General features: G+C 49.9%; 1 protein-coding gene across 1 annotated transcript; it reads left to right on the top strand.

Moving 5' to 3' along the window:
- The first annotated feature begins 3,771 nt into the window (after positions 1-3,771).
- On the top strand, positions 3,772-14,857 carry CCDC68 (coiled-coil domain containing 68). The gene is made up of 10 exons (XM_010206285.2): positions 3,772-3,841; positions 5,575-5,717; positions 8,969-9,100; positions 9,659-9,784; positions 10,043-10,171; positions 11,414-11,496; positions 12,916-13,021; positions 13,831-13,914; positions 14,208-14,284; positions 14,791-14,857. Exons 1-10 carry the CDS (start codon positions 3,772-3,774, stop codon positions 14,855-14,857), a joined length of 1,017 nt encoding a protein of 338 aa, XP_010204587.2.
- Positions 14,858-16,059: the final 1,202 nt, after the last annotated feature.

Here is a 16,059-nt window from a genome sequence, read left to right as displayed (position 1 = left end):
TGCTGAGGGGAGGGAGCCCTGGCCCAGGCTGCCCAGGGAGGGTGTGGAGGCTCCTCTCAGGAGGATTCCAACCCCACCTGGGCGCATTCCTGTGCCCCCCGAGCCAGGGGAACCTGCTTTAGCAGGGGTTGGGCTGGAGCAGCTCTGCAGAGCCCTTCCAGCCCCCATTCTGGGATTCTGTGATAATTTGGTGGGGTTTATTATACTTGAAAGTCAGAAGGCAAGTTAGCACACCCCTGACCAGTCCTGCTACCCTGGAGGGACCTTTCACCACCCTTCCTGCCCCCTTTCCCCCGCTGCCTCCCACCACGCTTTTACTAAAGCACAACCTTGCTCTCCGTTTCCTTCCTCTACCCCTTGTCAATGATTCTGCCTAAAGCTGAAAGCAAATCACTTTTCAAGGCTTGTGCATAGCTGATGGCACCTGGGTGAGCCAACCCTCCCGACCCAAAGTGTGTGTTGTTTGCAAAGTGTCCCCACTGATTTCTTGCGCTGCTTGATCTCTCCTTGTGCTGTTTAGTCACCGGTTATCAGATGTTCTCCTTCCCCCTTCAGCTGTCTGTGGAAGTGCTTCCGTGCAGTGGGAGAAACAACTGAGGCACAGTTAGTTGCCTGAGGAGTGATGGTTGTGTTTACATGTGCATTCACATGGTGGTAAAAAACTGTTCCTCTGACTCTTGTGAGAACAACAGCAACAAAGGACTGTTTTTCTGTGGGTGCACGCAGGCACTAGATGTGCAATGGTGAGTGAGTGTTGTATAAACTCCTGCTCAGCTCGGGAAGGAGCCTGATGTTTATTTACCTGGCTGTTCCTGGCGTGAGCACAGGGTAAAAAAACAACCCCAGAAAGCAGAAACTTTGTGTTAGTTACAAGTGCTCAGCTGGAGGCTTGAGGTGGAATTACTTTATCTGTCTGTTCTCAATCGCATTGAATCCATTTAGCTGCAATGTGAACAACCCCAGCCCTACCTTCATTCTATAGCTAGACCCACCACCCAGCCTGAGGAGGGGGTTCTTGGGAAATACCCAGCTGCTGTGATTGCAGGTGAGCTGCCTTTGGTCCCTGCACGTTCCCAAGCATGCCCTCAGCAGGCAGCTTACTCTAGCTGGGACAACCTTTGCTGTCCCCTGCCCTGCAGCCCACGTGCTTGGGGACCCACAGCCTCTGTGGCACTCCTAGTCGATCTTCTTGGCTCTGGCAAAACCTTTCCCTCAGGTGCCCAAGGAGCTGCACCTCTTTCTGGCCAAGAATGGGATAGTATAAACACTATTTCATGTCAAAAGTTACTCAAAATAACGTTCTTCAGAGCAATCTGGGTTGTTCCTTATGTAAGCAAGGGTGGTGCTTGGCATGTCCTGGATTCCCTCTTGCCTCAGCTTTAGTGTAAGCAACCCATCATCAGGAAAAGCACAGAGGCGTGCTTTTTAGGAATAAAACCAGGCTGTGGATATCATGGTGTTTGTCACACCTGTGCTGAGAATCTCAGGCCAAAAGAAAAATCTCCCATGGAAAGAAAATCTCCCGTTCCTGACGGGCTGCCCAAAGGTGAGTGTTTATAAAGGGTGGCAGTGGGGTTTTTCTCTGAGTGTTGAGCCTGCTAAACCCTACCTTCTAGCAAGAACAGCCTGTGGATAACAGATGGACTCAAGACTTGTTTTTTTACACTTGCTTCTGAGGCAGAGAAGCGTCTGTCTGCTGCGGGGGGCCAGGGGCCTTCCCCATCGCTGCCCTTTTTGGCGGTGTTTTGGGAACTGCTGCTGAGCAGCCCCTCACAGGCGAGACGAGGGGGATGTTGGGGCTGAGCTCAGAGCGGGCACAGGCAGCTTTGGTGTGGTGGTTCTGCAGCCATCCCTCTGCGTAAGGAAGGAGGTGCTCAGAGCACTATGGATGTCCACACAGCCCTTTGGGCTGCTGCTCTGTTGCTGGTGGTTGCCTGGTGAAGAAGGATGTCCCAAGGACTTCTGCCTCCCAGCCCAAGGCCCCAGGGTCAAGTTAGAGCTCTGCCTGTTATCACTGGCTTCTCTTGGCTCAACTACTTCAGAACTGAAAACCATTTCCAACCCAGGACTTGTTCTCTGGGAGCAAATGAAGAATTCAGTCTGATTTAGACTGAAAGGGGATTGATCCTGGGTTGCCTGGGTGACCTGGTAGCTGCCAGACCACAGGCAGGAGAGAAAACAGCAGCAGAAAGACAGGACAAAGTTTGTTTAACCCCTTGTAGCACTGCGGGGGAGCCATCATCTGTTACCCCAAAAAACCCAATTCTCCTCTGTGCTGCAGCTTTAGATGTCTGCTGTATCTTCTCTTTATCTTCCAGCCCTGATAAACTGTGGCACTGTGAAGTCAGGGGGATGACATTTGGTGTGAGTGATTTATTTTGCCTGCAGGTCAAAGCCCTCAAGGGTTGTGTATGGATAACCAGCTCCTCTTTCTTATTGCAGGAGAAGCTGTGGTAGGAAAGACAACTTACTCTTGTGCAATCTGATTTTCCTCTTCTTTTCCCTGTCTAGAATAGACCAGCTGGGTGATGGACAGGGCTGTGGCATCTGCTGGTGCTCCTGACTTTTAGAAGGTGCAGAAGAGTAAAAAGGAAAGCAATAAATATTTTTGTTTTATTATAGATTCATAGAAATGATTCAGCTGGCAGAGACCTTTAAGCTCATGGAGTGCAGCCTCTGTCCCAGCCCTATCACCCACCAGCCCATTGCCCTCAAAGCAACACCCACCCAGCTCTGAAACCCCTCCAGGGATGGTGACTCCAGCACCTCCCTGGGCAGCCCCTGCCAATGCCTGACAGCCCTGGCACCAAAGAAATTCCTCCTCACATCCAGCCTGAACCTCCCCTGGTGCTTGAGGCCGTTTCCTCTTGTTCTATTGCTTGTCACTGGGGAGAACAGACCAACCCCACCTCGCTGCAGCTTCCTTTCAGGTAGTTGTAGGGAGTGAGAAGCTCTCCCCTGAGCCCCAGATCCCTCAGCCCTTCCTCAGCTGAGACATGCTCCAAATGCTTTCCCAGCTTGGAGCTGCCTCTGGATCCTGTCCAGCACCTCCATGTCCTTGTAGAGAGGGGCCCAGAACTGGGCACAGTAGTGGAGGTGCAGCCTCCCCAAAGCCGAGTCCAGGGCCATGATCAGCTCCCTGCTCCTGCTGCCAACACTGTTCCTGCTGCAGGCCAGGCTGCCCTTGGCCTTCTTGCCCCCCTGGGCACGCTGCTGGCTCCTGTTGAGCCGCTGCCACCCAACACTGGCAGGTCCCTCTGTGCCTGGCAGCTTCCAGCCACTCCTCCCCAGGCCTGTAGCGCTGCTGGGGGTTGTTGTGGCCCAAGGACAGGCCCTGGCCCTTGGCCTTGTTGACACTCATGGCACTGGCCTTGGCCCAGCCATCCAGCCTGTCTAGGTCTCTCTGTAGAGCTTTCTTACCCTCAGGCAGATTGTACACTTCCACCCAGCTCGGTGTCATCTGCAAACTTACCAAGGGTGAGGAGATCGGGTTTGTTGAACATTTTCCTACTCTTTGAATTTGAAAATCACCTCAGAACTGGAGTCTTAAGTAGTAGCCCCAGGGCACTTAAAGCTCATGAGTTAAATTTCTTTACACTTACTTGTAGTTACTTTCTAATCTGGTCCCGTGTTGCCTGTCGGGATGGGAGGTAACGTCCGTGGAGATGTCTCTGAGCCGCTGCGCATCCACCTGGGCAGTTATGCAAACCAGCCCCGTAGGTCTCTCTGGGAATGGCATTCCTCCTCCACCACAGCAATAAACACTTCAAGATGCCTAATTATGTTTTATTAGAAAATGAGCTAGTTAAGAAGTGTGCCAGCCTGAGCAATGCTCCTGGTAGTGCTGCAACACCCCATCCCTGGATGACTGGAACACAGCATCAGTCCCGTGCAGGCAGGACTGCTGTACTGACCAGAACCATGCCAGCCCCAAGACTTTGAACTGCAGTGTTCTAAGAGATGCATTTTTTTTAAGCTGAGATATTGTGAATTATTGGTAAGCTTTGTAAAGTGCAATCACTTTTTGCCTCTTCCACTCTGAGCCCATCCACACCCTCTGTGCTCCCTCAGTGGCTTTGTTCCCCTGTACTCACTGTAATTGCTTCTGAATCCTTCTACCGTGCCCATTAAAAACTCAGCTTGTCCGAAGTGGGCTGGGAGGAGCCTGGGGGTTTGTTCACTGCGTGGGACAGGGCTGGAAAGGGGCCTCTTCAGATGCAGGCACTCACTTCAGAGCAGTGCAGCTGACACTGGATGTCACCATTGCACAGCACAAACCTCACTGAAGGTGCTCGGCACTTCGTTCTCCCTTCCACAAAAAGCTTTCTCTCTTGTCCCCTATTTATTCTCCCCAGCTAGTTGGTTTTTGGGGTGGGTTTTTTTTTTTTTGGTGAGAGTTATGATCCCATCCAAGCTTTGTGCTGCTTGTGATATCTAAGCAAGGTGGGGATAATCCTCCTGAACCTGATTAAAACCTGCTCTGCTATGGCAAAGTCCTTGGGAACGTGTGGACTGAATTCCACATAACTGGGATAACTGGGTTCGGTTTGTAAACTTCCTTGATGGATGGAAAAAGCTTTGGTTTGTTTGCAGTTAAACTACAGGTGTTGTTTGAGTTATTCACTTATTTTCTGCTTGGGATCTCTGGCTACACCTGTTCTGAAATAACATTGTGTAAATTGGTAGTAAAAAGTCATTGAAATGGCCAGTGAAAATAAAGTGTGAATGCATCTTTTTCCTCAAAAGAATAAGAAAATCAGATGTTTGCCCTTATGCTTTTTTTTTAAGTGGCCTTTAATGTTTGGTGCTTTAAGCTTGTAATATCTGCTTGGCTGCAGCACATCCCTGAAGTTGGAATGGGATGGAATAATGGGATTATCCTGATTCATAGGTAGATAGGCAAGTTTAGGTTATGGGAACTTGCTTGTTAAAACTTAACAGTATTAGTTAGAAAACCACACATGTAGTTGTATGAAACTGCCAGCCTTGTAAGCCCACAAGCAGAGCTGTTAGGAAGACACAGCTGTCTCTTGTGACACGACTGTTGCTCAGTGCTGATGGTCTCAAGGCTGGTGTGTGCCCACATGAAATGATCCTGGCCAAGCCGTGACGTTAGTTCTACACTTGAACATTTGGACATTGTGCACCACTGATAATTCCAAGGCCTGTCTAGCCCTAAACAAAACTGATATCTGGCATGGCAGAGCTTTTAGGTCAGTTTTCATCCTGTCCAAGGACCCAGGAGTAAAGATACACCGCAAGGAGGGTTTGGATCTTAATCCCACAGCGATCCCTAATGAGCACCGAAGGGAGCGAGAGGGATGGAGGTGTAGCTGGGGTGGACCAAGACAGGACTATGGGTGGGCTCCTTCCTGGAAGTGTGGTGAATGTTCATGTTTGCTGTAAATAGAAACTGAAAACTGGGGTGGGCACGTTTGGTGGAGAAATGCCCCAGCTGCAGTACAGAATCCCTGCTTCATGGGCACATTGGCATTGAGTCCTGACTGGCTGCTTCACGGCATCAATCTTCCACCCTTGTGTAATGAGTCATCCCCTCTTCTCTCCCTTGTGTAGAGCAGAGGAATGCACGTATAGTGATGACAACTCTGCTACTCACGGAGCAAGTAACAAAAGAAGACCACGGCTCAGAGGGAAACTATGTCCTGTATGGATCCTCGTGTTCTCAAGTCACCGAGGAGGCTGAATATGTGAAAAAGGTATTTCTGGAGCTGCTGCTGTTCTATCCTTTTCTTTGCTTCAGTAAGAAACATGGTGAACAAAACTAATATCTGGTGGAAGAGAGAATTCTGCTCTGTGTGGCAGAACTCACTTGGAAAACCTCTTGGTTTACACATCGATTCCAGAAATGCTTTACTGCACAGCACTGGGTTAATTACAGGATTACAATGCTTTCTTAGGTTGGGTTTAACTGCCTTAAGACCAGTGAGATTTTTCCACCTCTGGTTTAAGACAGTTGCAAGAGACACTCTAGTGTGTGTCCTCACCCAAAGTCACCGCTGTGCTGCAGCAGAGCCGGGGCAGACGTGGGAGCCTGACTGTGACATGAGAGAATGTGTGTGAGCTGTGGGAAGGAGCAGGTCACAGGTGCATAGAATCATAGGATCATTGTGAAGAAAAGAGAAAAGCTCTTTAAGCTCCTGGAGCCCAAGCCCTCCCCTCACTCTGCCAAGCCCACCACTAACCCATGGCTCTCAGCTCCACGGCTTTGGGATCCCTCCAGGGCTGGGCACTCCCCCAGCTCCCTGGGCAGCCTGGCACAGGGGCTCACACCCCTCTCAGGGAAACAGTTCTGCCTCAGCTTCAATCTCAACCTCCCTTGGGGCAACTTGAGGCTGTTTCATCTTCTATCATAACTTGGGAGAAGAGATCAACCCCCACCTCTCTACAGCCTCCTCTCAGCTCTGCAGCTGATGTGGAAGGGTGCCTGGTAGTGTAGCTGAGCAGCAGACTGATGTTGGGCCAATGACTGTCCTGAATCCATCAAAGTTTTATCAAACACTTGCTGTCCTATGGAAAAAGATGGGAAGATGGAAAAGAGTGTGGATGAATGTGTGGTTGGAGTTCTTTGCCCGCTTCTCATACGAGGATGGTGACTAAGCAGTTAGAATGTGTAGCATGGATACATTACACTTTGAAATCACTGAGAATAATGTGATATATGATGCATTAAACAATGATGTGTATCTAAGGCTGCTGTTCATCCTGCTAGGGAGTTTGAACATCATGCTGTTGCAGTGCACCTGCAAGGTTTTATTGCAAGTCAACTGCTCTGTAGCAACAAAGCTGAGCTGCATTGTGCAGCTGGACTTGGTCCCTGGAGGGAGCTCTGCATCAGGGAGCAGCCTTACCTGAACCAGAAGTATTAGGTCTGGGGTACCTGAAGGGTCTGTATCTTGGGAGGCAGAGGATGACCTAAGGAGTGGGCAGATCTGGGAGGTGCTAGGCAGTAAAACTTTGAGCACACCAGAGAGCACAGTGTGCAGTAGCTTTGAGACACGTGAAATAGTCTTGAGTTGTTCCTTTCCTGAAAGCTGGAAGAAAGGCAGGAAGAACAGAGTTTAAAGAGTCCACTTAATGAACTCTTGTGTGTGATAACACAAGAGAGCACCTTGGACTTGTAATTTGAGTTAAAACAAGTGAGACCTCTTCATTCCCTTCACAATTATTACGAGCTTTCAGAAGAAATGCTGTGCCTCTGGAAATTCTGGGGTGAATTCTTATGCATCTCGCAATATAAAATCACTCACCACGAAGCAATCACTGAGGGGAACAGAAGTGCTTCTGTGATGGTTACATGAACTCCAGAAGTGCATAGGAAGCAGTGCCCTGCTTGATGCTGACACACGAACAGGAAGGACGTGGAGTTTTTGGTTTTAGTAAGATGTCTTGTGAGCAATGAGGCTCAGCCTAGTAGATCTGATACCTTCATTTCCTTGCTCGAAACAGCAGGACACGGTGATGATACCATGCAAAGGCAGGTTTTCTGCATCCCAGCTGAGCCAGGAGAGCGATGTGTAGTGAGGGAGAGGAGCGTGAGTGTGCTGAAACACGGCTGCTTCAACAACTGATCACAAAAAGTCCTTCATGAAAAATGCATACTCCTTTCTGTCCTCCACTGAGGAATGAGGTTGAGGAAAAGCCCCAGGAGTGAAAAGAAAGTGATTTATGGTTTGAACCCTTTAAAAAGTACAGGCTGCCCTTTCTTTGTCGTAGTTTAACAAATGAACTTGGTGTTAATGTCAGAAAGGCTGTCCAAGTGCCAGTGTGTTCTGGCATAAATCTGACCAGTTGCAGGGCATGTTCCTCACCCCTACCAGCTCTCAAGACAGGAGACAAACACAGGGCACGCATTTGCAAACACCTGCAGGGGGGTAAAAGGTGCTTTAAGCAACTTAAAACCACTTTAAGCAACTGGTTTTGAACAGAGGCAGCCCTTTGGAAGCAAAACAGGTTTGGAAACATTGCAAAAAAGCAATGAAAATATGCTGGAGTAAGAAGTGGTTCTTCTAACGGGGAGTGTTGGACGTTTGCTCATGTGCATTTATACAGCCTCACTTATGGTGCAACATATGGCCTCATCTGGAGTCCTGTGTCCAGTTGTGGGCTCCCCAGCTGCAGAGGGACAGGGAAGTGCTGCAGAGAGGCCAGTGCAGGGCCAGCAAGATGATCAGGGCACTGGAGCATCTTCCTTGTGAGGAAAGGCTGCGGGACCTGGGGCTGTTTAGTCTGGAGGAGACTGAGGGAGGAACCTTATCAACGCTGATAAGTACCTAAAGTCAGGTGTGGAGAGGATGGGACCAGGCTTTGTTCTGTGGTGGCCTGTGCAAGGACAAGGGATAACAGGCACAGGCTGGAACACAGCAAGTGTCCCTGGCACAGGAGGAGAAACTCCTTTGGTGCTGAGGTGAGGGAGCCCTGGCCCAGGCTGCCCAGGGAGGGTGAGGAGGCTCCTTCTCGGGAGGTTCCCAAGCCCACCTGGACACGTTCCTGTGCCCCTGTTAGAGGGGAACTTGCTTTAGCAAGGGTTTGGGCTGGATGAGCTCTGCAGGGCCCTTCCCACCCCCACCATGCTGGGATTCTGTGATATGCTGCAATATCATAAAAGCTAATTAATGTTATACCAGTCGCGTAACACTGCAGAGCATGGAAGTGAGGTATTTATCAGAGTCAAGGTGCAAATGCTTTTCAATGTAAAGCCCTGGAGAGCTGAACAAGCAGAACATTTTCATGTCAGTTGATTTGTGGAGGCAGAGGAGCTGTGCTGGCTGCTGCTCCGTGAGCACCTCAGACCCCATTCCCTGGAAAGCAGCCTGTTACCTGCCCATGCTCCCTGCACCAGCCAGAGGAGTGTTCATAAGAAGCCAGGGCTTCTGGAGTCAGATTGATTCCTCAAGCTCTTTGTTTTTCCTGTTCTTTTCAAAACAATTTCCATGTGCCTTTCCTTTAGGAGCCCCCTCAAGTCCCAGCTGATAAAGCAAAGAGCAGCGGCTGGAGCTGCAGTCCCATCACAACAACCATGATGGAAACAGAAGAGCAGCTGCTGCTGGTGAGCAGGGAGAACAAAGTGCTGAAGATCAAGGTGAGTTTGGGTTGTTTTTTAAGGCTTCAGATGAGTATTTGTGCCTTGCAGCCCAACTAGAGGTGAGTTCTGGCTGCTGCACCTCTTACCTGCCCAGCGATCTGCACCGGAGCTTTTCACTCAGGGAAGGGACAGACTCTGCTTTGCTTTCCATATTGCTGCAAACTTTCATTCCAGCAGGCAACAAGATTCATATCTAAACCTGCTTCTGGCTACATCCCATTTATGGCTAGTGAGCCAGTACGGTTGGCTGTGTTGGTAGCTGACAGCAGATGTATTTACAAGCAGTTGGAAGAGCATCTCTCCTTTTGAGCCATCATCCTTTGTTTGTCATGAGGGGATGGCTCAGTGCTGATTAAATCTGCCTTTACTTGGAAACTAAGCTGCCTGTCAGATATTGCCCACAGGTGTTTAGGATTCCTTTCTCTTTTCCTTTGACAAGGGTAAATGTTGACATTTTATCTTGTATAAAGGGCTTATTTTTCAGCATGTGATTATATCATCACATGGGTTTTGTTGAAGCACAACATGTACGTGTCATACAATTCCTCTTTCTAGCTGGAAGCTGTGAGAGAAGCAGGTGTACAGACTCTCAGAGCTGCCTCACAGAAGCTGTACAACAACTACCAGGCTCGCTCAGAAGAACTTAAGAAGAGCCATGAGAGAGAGAAGCAGCAAATACAGGTACAAATCTCCCCTGAGTGTAGGCACAGTCCTCCTGTTCATTATCAGAATATTTACATGGGCTCTGTGTGCTGTAAACTTTGACCTAGGAGCTACTGAGTCTCTTCTGCAGTGGGGAAGTTAAATAGGAACACAAAAAGAAAACCTATATTGGCTTTGTTCCTGATTTTTGGGAGAGTTGTCTCAAAATTCCTCAAGCCCCACCTCTGTGTTCACCAGCTCCCAGCACATGTGCATTAATGCCTTTCTTGGTCCCAGGCCCACAACCTCCAACAAGAAGAAAAGCTCCAGCAAAGCTCAGAGAACTCCAGCCACCTGGCTGAAGGCATGAGGGAGAAGTGTGCCCGCATCGCAGAGATGGAGAGGCGCGTGCAGAGGATGGAGGAGGTGGGTCTGCCAGCTCCCCAAGTCTGCCCTGGAGCTGGAGGAACCTGCCCTCGTTGCTCTGGCACTTGGAAAGAAGGATTCATTGCTTTCAGGGTTTGGGACATGGTAGCTGTTGGAATAGGGACTGAAAAGGCTTCTGCCTTGTTACACATAATTGAAAACCTTTAGCTGTAACTGTAAACAAAATGTGCAATTTGTGCTCCCTCTTTCAGTTATCTTAACACTTGCTTAAGCACTGTAGAGCATCAGGGAGAGGTACTAATTTATAGCTGTTGGTAATTTCTGCTCCTGGATAGCTGCTCTTTCACCTGCCTCCACTGATGTACTTCTGGCATTTTACTGGTCCTACCAGCAAAACCAGCTCCCAACCCTCAGAAATCCCCCATGTGCACACCCAAAACCATGGGCAGGCAAATGACTGCTGCAGCAATCCCACCACGTGCAGAAGATTTCTCCTCCTGTCTTGGGAATCTTCCCTTGGTGGCACTGGCTGCATTGCAGGAAGCGATGACACCGTGCATCTCTTTTCTGGTGGACGTGCTCAGTGGTGCTGGGAATTGCTTCTATGCACATCCCACACTAAAACCAAGGGTTTTCTGTCCTGGGGTTACTGTAAAGACAGGCTCAATTAATGCATTTCCACCCTTGTCACATGCAGGTAATCTTCCTGGTAGTAAGAGTTTTGGCATCAGTTTTGTTCAGAGTTTTCCACTCTGTGGACAAGGTTTGGAGGCGTGGGTGTAGCAGCAACGTGGTGTCCACGGGTTGCTGGGCACGGTCTCGCACAGCACCTGAGGATTTTGCTACTCAAGTGAAGGAGACAACAGCAATTTTAAGAGTTTGGACTTCTTCACGTGGGAAATCAGTAGAGTAATTCTGTCAGCATTTGATTCAAGGAGGTCAAACCGGTGTGTGTCTCCAGCTGATGTTGAATTAGGCTGATGTAGGTGGGTATTTGTGAGCTCCACCCAGGCTGCCCAGATGGGCTGTGGAGGCTCCTTCTCTGGAGACATTCAACCCCAGCTGGATGAGTCCCTGTGTGCCCTGCTCTAGGTGGTGCTGCTCTGGCAGGGGGGTGCACTGGATGAGTTTTCCAGGTCCCTTCCAGCTCTTGAGATTCTATATTCTGTGATTCAGACACCAGGTAGAACCATTTGAAGGTGCAGCCAAACTCCTCTTACTAATCAAACCTCCTGCAGGAAGTCTAATACAGTTTTTATATAACTTGACTTGCTTCCTTAGGAAAAGAAAACTCTGATAGAGAAGAAGATGTCATTTGAAGTGATGCTTCAGCAGATGATGTCAAGGAATGAAGACACCAAAAAGTAATTAAACATAATTTTCTTCTTTCTGGGGGATTATTTCATGTAGGGTACCAGACAATGCACAAGCTGTGCATCTGAGCTGCTGAGGGACATGGTTTAGTGTGATGGGCTTGGTAGTGTGAGGTCAGTGGCACAAGTCTTTCCCAACCAAAACAATTCTATGAGTCTATGAATCACTTCAGCTTCTTCTGTTAGAAAATTATTCATAAGGAAAGCAATTTGTTTAAATACTGCCTTGCCATGATTGCTTGAAGAAGCCAAGAGAGGCGTTGGTGTCCCACAGCTCTTAGATATTGAATCCACTTGAATTCCGAGTGTTTTTCCTCCCACCTTGAATACACAACTTGCTTCCCTTTTCTGAGTCCCACATGGAGCCCACGCTGCTCTGGGGACATTGTGTGTGTGGTAGGTAAGGCACGAGCCTCCAGTATTTATGAATTTGCTTATCACAGAATCCCTGCATGGTGGGGGTGGGGAGGGCCCTGCAGGGCTCCTCCAGCCCAAGCCCCTGCCAAACCAGGTTCCCCTCAATCAGGGGGCACAGGAGCGTGTCCAGGTGGGCTTGGGAACCTCCCAAGAAGGAGCCTCCACACCCTCCCTGGGGAACCTGGGCCAGGGCTCCCTCACCTCAGCACTGAAATAGTTTTCCTTATGTTTAAAGGGAACTTTTTGTATTCCATTTTTTGTCCATTACCCCTTGTTCTGTCACTGAGACAACAGAAAAAAGTACCAGCCTACCCTCTTGACAAACACCTTTTAAATACTTACAAATGTTAACGAGGTAACCCTTCAGTCTCCTCTTCTGCAGACTAAACAGCCCCAGGACCCGCAGCCTTTCCTCACAAGGAAGATGCTCCAGTGCCCTGAGCATCTTGCTGGCCCTGCACTGGCCTCTCTGCAGCAGTTCCCTGTCCCTCTGCAGCTGGGGAGCCCACAACTGGACACAGGACTCCAGATGAGGCCTCAGCAGATGTGGCAGAGCAGAGGGGGAGCACAACCTCCCTGGCCCTGCTGCCCACACTCTGCTGGATGCCCCCAGGCTGCCATTGGCTTCTTGCCCATGAGGGCATGTTGCTGCTCATGGTCAGTTTACTATCAGCCAGCACTGCCAGGTCTGTCTCTGCAGAGCTGCTCTCCAGCAGGTCACCCCCAGCCTGGCCTGGTGCCTACGTTTTGTTCCTCCCCAGGTAGGAGGAGCAACAACTATTAACAGCTAGTAAGGGTGGTTGTACCAGGCAAAATATGTCTTAAACTATGGCTGTGCTGTTTTGCTTGATGCCTTTCTAGGTGTAGTTCTGTACAAACCACAGCCATACATCCTCAGGAATATCCTTGCTTGCCACAAGCTCCTGAGCTTGACCCTGGGTGGGTTTGTGAGCCCTGGAGCTTGGATCCGAGGTGCTCTGCTCTGTCCTGCAGGTGCCTGGATCTCCAGGAGCAGATCTCCACGCTGCAGCAGCAGATCTGCCACCTGCAGTGCGTGATCCAGGCGCAGCACCGCTGCCTGCGCAGCGTCATCCAGGAGGTGAGCTGGGGCTGTCCCTGCAGGCAGGGCTGCAGCAGGGGGGGTAAGGCATGGGAGGCATGGGGATGTTGAGGGGCTCTTGCCTTAAGTGCATGTGCAGGGATGCAGCAGCTTTGCTCGTCAGGCCATGCCTGGTTTTGTTCACCTGTGTTCAGGTACATGCTTTGACGTTAAGATGGAAATGCCATCCCTAAAAATGAGGTGAGCGAGGTGGAGTGAGCAATTGCAGGCAAACCCCCAAGTCCTCTCACAGTTTTTCCCAGGGAGAATGATCTCCCTACTCCCAGGGGGACCTGTGTGACCCAGGGAGAGGGTGAAACCCTGCAGCTGGTCTTGCATGAAGTCGGTGATGCTGCTCCCACAAACAAAGCCGATGGGCTGACATCCCAGAAAGGCTACAGCCAAAGTCAAAGCCATCATTCCCAAGCTCATGACAGAATGTGAGCTGTTGTGTTTACCAACTGTTTTAGTCTGTGTGAACCCTGTCATGGTCTTGTTCTCCCCTGTACTCCCCTCACCTTGCAGGACATGGGCTTGCCTTTCCCCATCCAGCAAAAGCAAGTCTCTGATTAGCTCTTGTAATCAGGTTTCTGTACCTATGCCAAGAAGAGGTAGAGTTGTTGTCTGAGGAAAGATGACACCATGTGTAAAGAAATTGTTTTACAAAGCAATCAATTAGTTTGAGGGTTTTTTTCTATGATGTGAACTGGAATTGTCTGCAGTTCCCCTGGCAGGGTGAGACGTTTGGCTCTGTGGTTTGAAGTAGTAAGGTTTCAAACCTCTGACAGCGTTTATTTCCTAACTCTCAGGCAGAGGAACTGAACAAGGAACTCAAAAGCCAAGACAAAAAGATAGAAGACCTGACAGAGAAACTGAGTGCACTGGAAGCACAGGTAAGGCTGGAAAGTGAAGAGATATATTGAAGGGAGGGAGCAAAAGTAATTCTGTGCAGCCAGGGAGCCCTTCACACTGCTGGGCTCTTGTCGGTACAACACTGTTGGGGTGGTGTTTCTTTGCACTGCATCCTTCACTCTGTTTGAAAAGGAAAACAGCACAAGAAGTTCCCCCAAGCCTCCCAAAAACCTTTCTGGAAGAGTGGCAGGTCTCAGTTGGCATCCAGGCTTGTCCTGTGTCTGCTACATTGTGCTGGAAGGGGTTTGGTGGTGTTTTTTTTCTCTCTTTGCAGAATAAAGAACTGAAAGACAAAGTGGAGTTCTGGTCTGGGCAGCCCAAGGCCAAAGTTTCAAAAGCTGTCTGGACAGAGTGAGTATGTGAGGAGGTACCGTGAGGCATGGGAATGGCTGAGCCTGGTGTTTCTGCAGGGCTGAGCGAGCCGAGTCAGGCCTTCCTGGGAGCAACCAAACTCCATCCTGCAGTGATTACTTTCTCCCTAAAGGAGAGGAAAAACACAGGCTCTGCTATAAACATAGTAGCTGTTGCTGGGAGGGCTGTACCCCGGGTCCTGACTCCCATGCAGCCATCCAGCTCGGATGGGGCATGCTCAGGGCATCAACCAGGGGCTCTGCAGAAACTTGTGCATCTCCCTTCAGGACTAAACTGGAGCCTCTTCAGGGGAACACCTTTGCTTTAGCAGACCTAGATGCAAGTTTCTGCTCTCAGTTAGCAGAACAGGCTGTTGAAGTGAGCTCCACCATACCCAGGGCCAGAGTCACAAACCTCTGCTTTATTTCATGTGTGGTTTGTGGTGGGTTTCAGGCTGGCTTGGGCAGGTGAGGTGATCTCTAACTTCTTTGTGGTTCACTCTGCAGCGCCCCACGAAATCTGGGAACATCCCCTTACTTGATGCTCAGCAGGCTGAGGAAGCAAGAGAGCTAAAGGAAGGACTGGATGTTTGTCTCCTGCCTTTGGCTGATAGACCTCTGTGTGCTGCAAACTTCTAACTCCTACAGCTTCTGTTACTGCAAAGCACCTTCAGCGTGTGCTGCCTCTGTGAAGGGGATGCAGAAGTCTTGCTGCAGAGCTGCATCTGAAAGAAAAAACCTGGAAACAAGGGGAGAGCTGTTGAGAGAGGCTATGAGCTCCTGCTTGCCCAGACAGCAGAGGCAGCCCTCACCCTCCCTTTGCTGCAGGCTCCCACCTGCACAGACTGCAGCACAGACACAGTTTAACCATGACTCTTATTTAGGTAAGATGATAAAATAAACCTTTGGCTGCCTGGAATGTTGTTACAACCACCACTTTCCCATGTGCTTCTGTAGGATGGACGGAGCAGAAGCTGAGGGAGGAGTAGGTGGCTTTGCCCTTTTTGGGGGAGGCTCAGCTCTCTGGCACTGCACCCCGTGAGCACAGCGTATTCTGGGGGTGTAGCAGCAGCAGAATGCCACAGTGTCCTCAGGCAAGCAGTGATTGGATCCTTTCTGGGTTAAAATGGCTCTTGCTTTCCTGGAAACTTACCCTTTGCCACAGAAAGTTTTTCCACCCACCTCAGTGGGAGCGTGAAGTTCCTCCCTGAGCCTTTCCTCTGGCTTTTGGAGGGGAAAGCAGCTGCTGCAGGGCAGGGGTTGGAACTGGTTTTCTCCTTCCTGAAGCAGGATTGCTGCTGCAGTGGTCAGCAGAGATGTGGCACAGCTGGGGAGCTAAACAATGTCCTCAGGGGAGTCTCACAGGCTTTGCACACTCGTGTTGGCCTCTGCACTGTGGGACAGAGGGAACCCCTGTCCCTGCTCTGGCTTTTAATTGCTGACGTGCAGGCAGCAGCATTTGGGGAAAGAAAACATAATAAACATACTCTTTAAACAAGGAAAAAAGGTACTAAGCTTATTTGGTCCTCTTCTTATCTAACTTTAGATACGTTATCCATGGAAAAGGGTCGCTGGGGATTCCCTTGGTGAAGGTGAAACCCAAAACCTGGCCCTGCTGGGTGCCAGGTTCCTGGTTTGCTGGGCTACCCTGGCTCAGCAGGGAGGAGGGAGAGCTCTGTCAGCTCTACCCTTTTCTGTCCGGTGAGCACCAGGCACTGCTCTTCCCTCCTTTCCCATCTCTCCTGGGAGAAACTGAGCTCTGGCTGAATTAAGGGG

This window comes from Colius striatus, chromosome Z (genome assembly GCF_028858725.1).
Source record: "Colius striatus isolate bColStr4 chromosome Z, bColStr4.1.hap1, whole genome shotgun sequence".
NCBI classification, from domain to species: Eukaryota; Metazoa; Chordata; class Aves; order Coliiformes; family Coliidae; genus Colius; species Colius striatus.
This window is presented reverse-complemented; position numbering and strand designations above follow the sequence as displayed.